Source organism: Ricinus communis, chromosome 3 (assembly GCF_019578655.1).
Source record: "Ricinus communis isolate WT05 ecotype wild-type chromosome 3, ASM1957865v1, whole genome shotgun sequence".
In the NCBI taxonomy this organism is placed as follows: domain Eukaryota; kingdom Viridiplantae; phylum Streptophyta; class Magnoliopsida; order Malpighiales; family Euphorbiaceae; genus Ricinus; species Ricinus communis.
The window spans coordinates 1,382,469-1,392,887 of NC_063258.1; the positions used below are offsets into that span (position 1 = coordinate 1,382,469).

At 31.2% G+C, this 10,419-nt stretch overlaps 1 protein-coding gene across 1 annotated transcript; it reads right to left on the reverse strand.

Moving 5' to 3' along the window:
* Window positions 1–6,038: 6,038 nt before the first annotated feature.
* LOC8279560 (18S rRNA (guanine-N(7))-methyltransferase RID2) lies at window positions 6,039–10,204 on the reverse strand. The gene is made up of 9 exons (XM_002527670.4): window positions 9,839–10,204; window positions 9,477–9,552; window positions 8,864–8,947; window positions 8,717–8,772; window positions 8,138–8,194; window positions 7,668–7,717; window positions 7,386–7,538; window positions 6,623–6,758; window positions 6,039–6,521 (listed from the first exon to the last, which is right to left on the reverse strand). The coding sequence occupies exons 1-9, from the start codon at window positions 9,935–9,937 to the stop codon at window positions 6,357–6,359; spliced, it is 876 nt and encodes a 291-aa protein (XP_002527716.1). The 5' UTR covers window positions 9,938–10,204; the 3' UTR covers window positions 6,039–6,356.
* Window positions 10,205–10,419: the final 215 nt, after the last annotated feature.

Genomic DNA, 10,419 nt, shown 5'->3' on the forward strand with positions numbered 1-10,419 from the left:
GGACAATCCTTCATAAGATAGAAAGTGGAAATAATGAGGAGGGAATGCTAGTTCCAAGCTAGGTTGAATCTTAATTAATCTTATTAATTAAGTGTTTATGACATCCTCAATTCACACATCCACACCCTAGCCATCCATCATACTCTATTTATATATATATATATACACATGTGATTTAACCTAGTCTTATAACAAACAAGGCCTTACTTACTCTTAAATTGGGCTTTAGTTGGATTTGTTTAGACTAAGTTAACTTAATTAATAGATAAGCATAGTTATAGGGCCTTTATAGTTGAATATCATAGCCCAATATGTATTAAACTAATTAACTTTTAATTAGGCCCAGTGTATAAAAGTTTAAGCCCAATCTTAAGTCTCATTTTTATCTCAACTTTAAGTCCTTTTCTATATGGCCTAAAAGGTTCCTAACATGTTGGTAATGAATTATGAATTATGAATTAAATCCTTTTAATTCAATATTAATTATCTAATTAACTTAATTCATATTTCATAGATCAAGATTGGCATCTAGCAATGTGTCATGACCACCCAAATATGAGAAAGGATTAAAGTGCTTTAATCAACCTTTACAGTGAACAATCTCATAATGTAATTCAATCATTTTATTGTACTTTTTATCCTAATTGATTCATAGAGCATGGATGCAAGTGTCAACTCTATAATTGAATCAATCATATTTGTTCTTGATAATTGCATATAACATCTTAAATAAGATCTATGAAACACTTTTTATAATCTTTATTCAAACAACCTTGGCTAAGGATTTCTATGTTAAAGTATATCAAGAATCATTAGGATAAGGTCTCATGATATATTACCTTGGGCAATGAATTCTTTATTGATAACTTATTATCTTCATATGACTTTTACTATACCCAATGACTATCGTTTAAGCGCTCCATGGATAGGAAGAGTATAAGATAGTATCAAAATGTAGTAATCCTCATATAAGATAATATAGGATCACGGCTTACATGATTGTCACAAGAGTATTGTTTATAGACACTTGGAGTAAATTCCATATGGACTACTTAGTAGGATCGTGTTCAATGTACTTGTTCTTGTAACAAGCACCCATATGCTTATCTCAAAATCTCTTTTCCTCAACCTTATGAGACGGATTGCATACTCCACAAGTAAGTGATAATACATTATGGTAGTTTCGAGCGTTTGATTAATATCTAATGCTTGATCAAACATCGATTATGAATAAAATTTAAGAACATATATAATGAGAACCTCATCATTATAAACTCGCTTTATAATTTCTCTTACATTTGCGTTTACATTCCATGATTTTCATCTCTAATTATTTGGATTATTCTTTAATAATACCCAACTACTCGTACCATTAGAGTCAAACAATGCCTTTGGTATAATTAAATGCCATCAATTATAATGTATAAATTAACATTGATTAATTGAAAAATCCTTGTATTTAGGGCATACTCTAGCGAACCAGCTTATTGTAAAACTCGTAAGGCCAAATAGGCCTATACAGGCTGAAAACATAGCAGGAAGGTAAAAAAAAAAAAAAAGTAAAACCATTGTACATAATCTCTGCAGAATTACTACAGGCTTTGCAGGCTTTCTTAAAACATGTATCCTACCGACACTAGAAGAAAAGCACCACTCCACTCTATGGACTGACATCCACTATCCACAGCACTAAAGGATGTGATCCTCTCCATGTGACTGTGAGCTAGCATCCACTTCTTTCTTAGGGATAAACACCTCATAATGTCTATATAAGGAGAAAAACCAAGCAAGAAGAGGCAAAAGTTACTTCCGAAAATCTTAAAGAGTAGAGTTTTGCATTCTGTAAGCTTATTCTTTGTAATTCTTAGAAAGAATTTCATTTCCATTCTTCTTCTTCTAAAGATAAAACATTGTACTTTATTCTGGTATCTTTTCTTTTCTTGTTACTAAAAGAACTAGAATCTAAAACCTATGTAAGTTTATTTTTATCAATAGGACCTTCAGTTTTATAAATTTTCTTGTTTTTGTTTCACTTTAAGTATTGCTCTGCACTTACCTCTGAAATAGAGGATCCTGTGCATCATAAAATATTTTCATTATGCATTCATGAGCATATGGTTTAAGTTTTAGGTTTTTATACTTATTCCTCTACAGTGGTAGACGATATATTTCCTCTCTTGTGTGTGTGTGTGTATATATATATATATATATATATTAAAGATTTTGTTCATCTAAGGTCCAATTGATCTCTATTTTGATTCTAACAACCAAATTAATTATCAATAACATCATGACTAAGTGTTGATGTGACAGAGCATCAAAGGAACCAAGTCTATCCCAAATATTCTTTAGCCTTGAAGCAAATCTTATGAATCTACCCCAAAAGTGCGAGGGCGCTCCAAAGGCACGGGGGCGCTTTTCATAAGGTCAGAAATTTACAAAACGTTGAAAATTCCACCTAATAGAAGCCCAATCATCTCAGGACACTTAGCAGTTAAAGTGTCAAAGCTCCAAGAAGTGTGAGGGTGCTTCAGAAGCTCGAGGGCGCCTCACTTTAGGTGTTAAGACAATTTCTGGCAGACAATAGCGCGATACAAAGCGCGAGGGCGCTTCTGGGCATGGTCAAGGCAGGCACGAGGTCACTATTGCAGCGCGGGGGTGGTTTTTCCAATTAATGCCATGTCAGTAACCGTTGAGATAACAACTACCCTATTAGTGCCACATGACTAGAGACGTTGGAGTTCTAATGTCGCTTTTCAGAAAGCGCGGGGGCGTTTTCCATGACTTTTGGCAATTTTTGCCAAGTCATCAAATATTGCATTGAAGGAGTATTGGCCTCATTATAACGTTTATAAGGATTGGTATAAGTATAAATATCCCTCTTAAGGACATAACAACCAAATATGTGTGTTAAATATACCAAAACTCTTGCAAATTCATTTCTCAACTTCTTACACTCATTTTTCTTTATTTGTAAATTGTATTAAGTTGAAATCTTTGTTCAACTAAAACTTAAAAATGGTTGTTTTGTGAGCCTCAGTATTAAAAACACAAGGAATTGGTTACTGAGTAACCATTAATACTCGAGGGTTAAGGGACTTAGTGAGAGTTTAATACACTAAGGGAAGAGGTTTAGTATGAACCTTGAAAACACCAAGTTGTGGGTAAACTTGCAAAATCTAAGGTTATAATCAAAGTGATTATAGTGAAATACTGAAGTGTGATTTTGAAGAGTGACGTAGGGAGGTTTGTCTCCGAACCACTATAAATCCCTTTGTGTAGACTTCTCTAACTCTTAATCTCTTCATCTTTTCCTTAATACTTTATGTGTTTACCTAGAGCTTCTTACTTCCGCAATTTTGGCATGAATTGATAAAAGATCCAATAAGTCCAACATTGGTTCCTTCAGATGTGTCAATTGGGCAAATCCGCCCATAGTGACTAGGGTGGATATCTCATATTCGAAAACTAGTAGTTCGCCCTGTCAATCCTCCAGGACCCAAATAACTCGATTTTCTCCCATGAACTATTTGTGTCAATGGATTAGTTCAATCCAAAACTTGAGATAATGGGTGTAACTCGAAAAAAGATTCATAAGGTCACCAATTCAATCCCCCTTCTTAATTCCAAGGGACAACATATCTAAATGGAAAAAAGTCAATAACATTCATTGTATTATATATCTAAAATAAATCTATTATATACTTAATATATACTTTTCACTGTATACTTTAAAAATTATTTATAGTTTTTAAAATTTTTTTTTAACTATATGATGTATAATTGATGTATTACTTTTATATCTCCATATCATATAATAGTCAATATACAAAAATCTATAAGTTATATATTAAGCACACACAATATAAACAAAAATTTACTAAATTTTAAAATATATACTTATGATATATCTATATATACTCGATATATGCTATTTTCTGAATTTTCTACAAAATATAGATCTAAGTATTTAATTTTCTATAGAATTGAGTTTTGAAATCCAATATTCATCTCTTATAACTTTTGGATACTTAAAGAATCACATAATATGGTCATTTTTTATGTGAATGATAGGAAATCATCATCTTAGCAACCACATACCCCAATAACTAATGAGTTATGATACATATGGAATGCAAGAAAAACACCCTCCAATCAAGATGATTCCAAAACCCAAGGATCTCCTCAAGTGAAGATAGGAAAAACTAGTTCCAACAATGAAACTAGCACTTGAATTCAACTCCAAACGCCACAAACCAAGTATAATTTGATAAGTTATGAATCAAACACAAGATTTTGGTTAGAGAACGCCACAAACTAAAAATAGTTTGATAAGTTCAAAGTTCATGCAAGAACTTAAGCAAAAACACTCACAAAAAGCAAACAAAGATTATCATTTAAAAATTCTATCTCTAACAATCATGGTCCTCTTATTAGGACAATCACGTGCATAATGACCATGTCCAAGACACTTGAAACACTTCAAGCTTCTAGATTGATTAGCTTGATTCTCAACTTTGTTTTTGCTGCCTATTTCAAAGCACTTTAATACATTAAAATTTAAATTAATAGAAAATTAACTAAATAAAAGTTTGAGATTAGATTTAGCTCTTATAAAATTAAAGAACTAATGAATTCATTTTTAAAATGTCTCTGATATTTAATTTTTCTATTTGATGATATGAATTTGTAAATTATTAATAAGATAGTTGTTAGATTTGTTGAAATCTTTTTAGAGTTCGGATTAAGATTTATCATGGAAAGAAATATGTAACTTTTTATTGTTAACGATCAACTAAAGTAAGTTGAATGATCATATTTACAACTAGCAATGCAAACAAGAGAAATAAGAAAATAATAGTTAAGAGTTGTTTTGAAAATAAATTTAAAAGAAAAAAAAAAGCAAGTAGCACAAAAACGCAATGAAAAGTTCAAAATCAACTACAAAGTCCAAAATCACATTCAAGAGTAGAAATGAAAAATAAAGGTTCACAAAAAAAAAATTCAAAATATGTAGTATAAAAATAAACATTATAAAAAAAAAACATATATAAGATAAATTCCTCTTACTTAAATAATATATGGACTAAATAAATAATCCCCTTGGGCCGAAATGCCATGCCCCAAATATTCATTTAGAATCTTGGGTTAGTCAAATCACAAGTATATTAATTAACTATATACACAATGAACAAATAAATTATGTATTAATTCATACATATATTATGAAATGTGAATATTCATTACAAATAATATTTTGAAAAAAATTTCATTAATATATAACTCAAAAAAGAAATTTTTATTTATTATTTATTAATAAGGTATTGAACTAATATCTAAATTAATTTTAATATGTTAAGTGAAAAAGGATTTTAAAAGTAAAAGACTTAACTGATAAAAAATTAAAATATAAGAAATTGATAGATAAAATTAGAAATATAGGATCAAATAGCATATTTTGCACATTATGTTAATATTTCCCAAAAATAAGTACAATAAAACTTATTTATTTATAGTCACACTTAGAACCAAATAAAATTTCTGACTGAAACAATTATTAACTTAATAAAGATTTAAATGTTAAATTTTTTTTTAGACTTAATACTTAATCTCGTTAATGAATGATATAAAACCAAAAATAAAATAAATAAATATCTTATCATATTATACAAATAAATATTGATAGAAAAAAATAATACTATAATAAAACAAAATATAGCAATAACATATATTTTTTAAAATTATATATACAATTATTACTCTTAGAGAAAAAAATTTGTTAAGACAAAATTTAATAAATTTATAACTTATTAAATAGAAAGTTTATTTCTATTTATAATAAATCCAAATTGAAACCATAATTTTTTATTACTATGGCATTACTACAAAGATATTTTTCCTCTAAAATATAAATTTCAGAATTACAAAGAACTCCATCCAAAAAAAAAGGAAGGACAAGGGACCATATATGTTCTATTCCTAAAACAATCAATATATGAACAAATAACTGCCCCATTTAGAGATCTCCGACAAAATTGTGAAGTTAGCAATGCAGAGAGGGGAAGCTTCTTGCTATAGAGATTAACAAAATCACATACAAACAAAACATTAAGAGCAACAAAACTTGCAGGCCATTCCACCTTCCTGATATCCTCCAAAAGCATACAGCATCTAAAATAAACAATGGCAACCACAAAACCTTCATGCTTATGCAACTAAGTAAAATGCTCCATGAGACTACTATCCACCTTAATTCAGTCACCTCTACTATGGATTCGACCAAGCAACAGCTTAAAAAGCAATACATATTTATGTATACACTTTGGAACATCATGCAAAGTCTAGATAATAAGATATCAAAACCGAGCCTTCCGCTTTCGGGCAGTGTATTTTGTGTCGGGAGGCACAATATTTCCTTTACTTCTCATTTGCTCCTTTTTCCTCAGTACCCAGTCTCTGCCCTTCCCTTTCTTGGAAAACTTTTGTTTTTTCCTAGGCCTGTGCCTGTCTGAAAAGCGAACCTGAAATAGGCATACACATGTATAATAATTAACAGTCCAGATAACTCATTGAATATTAAAGTGCAACTAGAGAATATAGTAGAAGCAATTAGGCAACATACTGTCTGATTTTCTCCATCTTCACTATTTTCTTCATCAGAGCAACTTTCTCCATCTTCTCCTTTCCCCTCAGGAATGGCTGTGTTTATGGATGGTGGTCCACAAGTGAGGACCAGGTATTCTTTCCTGCTCTTGGTACTGTGGTGGAAAGATAATCATCCATGAATTAGTAATGATCTAACTAAACGCAGCAAATTACAGACTGTCTTCAAGATTATTGCTAACGTTGTGTGAGATGTTTGGAAAGAATGAACAATAAATTCATTGAAAGTTATGGTAGATTTCACTTGCAAATGAACTGTAAAATTTGATATGCTATATATTAATTCTTAAAATTTAATTAGGTTGTGTTTAGTTGAAATGAATTCCATATAATGTAAGTTTTTAATGTTACATTGACTAGTTCAATATTATCAAATCCTCAAGTTCATGGCATCGCAATGTTGAAGGGATCTGTGGGTAAAACAACTTTGTTTGTAGTAATTTCTGGTGGTGCTCAGAAATTGACAAATTGAAAATTTTTTTTGACCCCACTAAAGAAAGCTCTAGACATTTTAACCATATTTCGCAATTGTTCCATTAATGTCAAGATTGAATCAGCAGGAGGATGTAAGAATCACAACTTGGACACTAATATGTGCAAAACAAGATGCAAGGAAATAAAGGACCTTTAGCATTTGAAAAATTATTTTTAAACTAATCATCACTTTTCCTTCTGATAAGATGAGAAGTGCATTTGAAGATTCTCATAAATGACTAGTATACCTGTGTGGATAGTCAACAACAACACCGCCAGAAAATCCAGAATGCATTGCAGATCTCAAAATCAACTCGCGCTGGGCTAGGTTTTCAGGATACACTTGAAACACTGCTCTTGCTCCCCTACCAAGACATCTATATAATGATCCAAAGAAAGCCCTAAAATAAAAATGATAGACAAGTTAACAGCAAAATAGAACAGGCATCAATTTTCAAAGATACTCAACCTGTATAAAATATGTTGATGGTATATAATAGATTACATAAATAAAAGAAAGCTAGACATACTTCAATCTTAGTTTCGGTTCATGAGAGGACTTGTCCGCATTGCATAACCACTGCCATGAGAAATTAAATAAATAAATAACCAAGATATTCAATAACAGCATCATATAATTTGACAATCAAGCACCAGTAAACCATGTGAATGTTCAGAAAGTCACATATACACTTCAAATTAACGAAGTTACCCAAAAAAATTGTGAATACCAATAGAGTTGCACATAAAATAACATGTGAATGCTATTAAAGTTACACATAGACACTTAACATACAAATTCTGTAACTATATTCAAGGTAAAAAATAGTATGAGCCCTCTGTACACGAACTTCTTCACTTGAGTCGAAACTTCAACAAAAATTAGTAGATGATCACCAACAACACGCAACTATGAAAATTTAAGAAAACATATACATTACTTCAACAAATCCTAACATGATACAAGCATACATGCTATAAGTGCATATGCAAGTCCAACCTGAACAGCAGAGATACTGATGGCGCCATCAATAACTCCAGGACGAAGAGCCAACCCCTGAACATGATTTCATACATTAGCAACCCAAGAAAATTAGCAATTAAAGCCAAAAACAAAACAAGATTGTGCATTCAATCAGGGTAAAGACAATGTTTAAGGCCATGCAGCACTAAATTAAATTATCTGACATAAGGCACTGAATGAGACTGTCATATTTAGTTCCAAATTTTATCTCTTTAAGGGAACAAATGTTCTGCTAGATCATACGTAACTAGGTACAGCTAGTATCATATATTTCTTGTTTGGAAGACTACATTGTGATTCTCACAATTCATATGGGTCCATGAGAAGTGGAATAAGCAAATGACATAATCCAATACTTTTCGGTTATCTTTTGTTCCTATAATTTATACATGTTAAAATTAAAAGCATCCTAAGTTAATAACGTGCAGGCAACCATGGATAAGCTCTTTGAAGGTACACATGCATTTTAACCCTAACCTTTACATTATAAATATCAATTGTCCAATGTCTTCATGATGTCAAAATTTAAGGAAAAAACAGAGTTTAGGAAGATACCTGGCCCATATCACCAAGTAAAAGATCCCCTTCAACCTCTCGCTCCAGTGCAATGTCTAGTTTTGAAAAATATTAAAGTCAAAGATCTTACATGGAAAAGGAAACATTACAACATAATAATAAGCCAATCAAACTAAAATCACATACCAAGCATTGATCGTGAAATGTCTAAGCCAATCCATTGGTGCCCATTTTCTGTCAGTGTCTCTCCACTAAGTCCTGATCCACAACCTGCAAAAGCCAAAAACAGCCAATGTTAAAAACAAACAAACAACAAAAGAATCATCTAATATATCCCGGAATTGAAATTAATTTAGGTTAGGCCTAACAATAAATTTTTTTTTTTTAAAAAGTATCAGAAGTTCAAGGATTGAAACCTCAAACACTAGAACTGTACATTACTGAACCGTATTCAGACAAATTAAATGATGACCCACTACTCAAAAACAAATGCATTATGCAAATGATTATCTATTAAAGAGATTATTAGCTGTAAGGGAAATGAAAAGGAGCTACAGGATTATATTTTTGGTTAAGAAAATCAGCATTGCCACCATTTATACTTGTCAGTAATAAAAATAAATTGATAATACCTATCTGGAACTCCTTCATGTCATCTAATGAAGAAAAATATAGATCTATCACATCAAATAAGTGTCCACCAGTATTCATAACATCTCATTTTTCCCATATGTGTAAATCTAAGCATATTAAAACCTCAAATTACATCTAAACATGCAGAAGATGCATCTAATCATACCAATGTCGAGGAGTAATCTAGGGACTCCATCTTCTGGTAAAGCAAGAAGCTCTACTGCTCTCTCTGATAGCTTTGCCTGCCAACAAATACACAGAAACAAACAAATCAAACAGAGAAAAGTAGAAAAAGAATTAAAACATAGTGAATATGCTAGACTTTGTTTGGAATAAACATTTGCAAGAATCCAATTCAGTTGAATTCATGCAAAATCATGTCGCCTTTGGCTTCTTTGATGATGCCCTTAAAATGCCATTAATTTTTGTTCTTCTGAAAGTTGAAATAATTGAATTCTTATAATTCTTAGACTTGCCAAGAACTATGATATGGCCAAAAGCAAAAGAGGAAGTGATAAAAAAAGCTACCTGAATTTCAATAATACGAGAAGAAGAAGTGTATTTACGAGCTTCAGAATCATCATAGAATATCTCAGGTGGTGCTAGCAATTCAGGCCGATTTGACATCTCACTCAAATTACCGGGACACTAGCAATTAAATAAATTCCTCGAATATCAAAATAATAATACTAACAATTGTCAAACACTACGAAAAGAAGGGTACGGTGTGACGACTGGGTTATTGAGGTTTCGGGTTTGCGCCGGTGACAAGTGGAGTCTCTAGCTGTGGTGTCGAATGGTGGAGGTTTATAGCCGGAAAACCAAGAGAAAGGGGCGACGGCAGATTGAATAATTTCTCAATTTTAGGGTTTTAGGTTTTGTTTTCTTTCATTCTTTTTCTAAAACTTAAATAACTTTTTAGCAAATTACTGGTGTCCTCCGAAATTTGCATCCCTTCTATTTCAAAGCTGAACGAAATGGTCCTTAACTTTTAAAATAGTATACAATCTAGTTCTAATATTATTATTGTTTTACCATTTTTAAATTAAACTCGCGTCTTATTTTTTATATCATTAATAAATATAAATCTTAGTTCTAATATTTTTCAA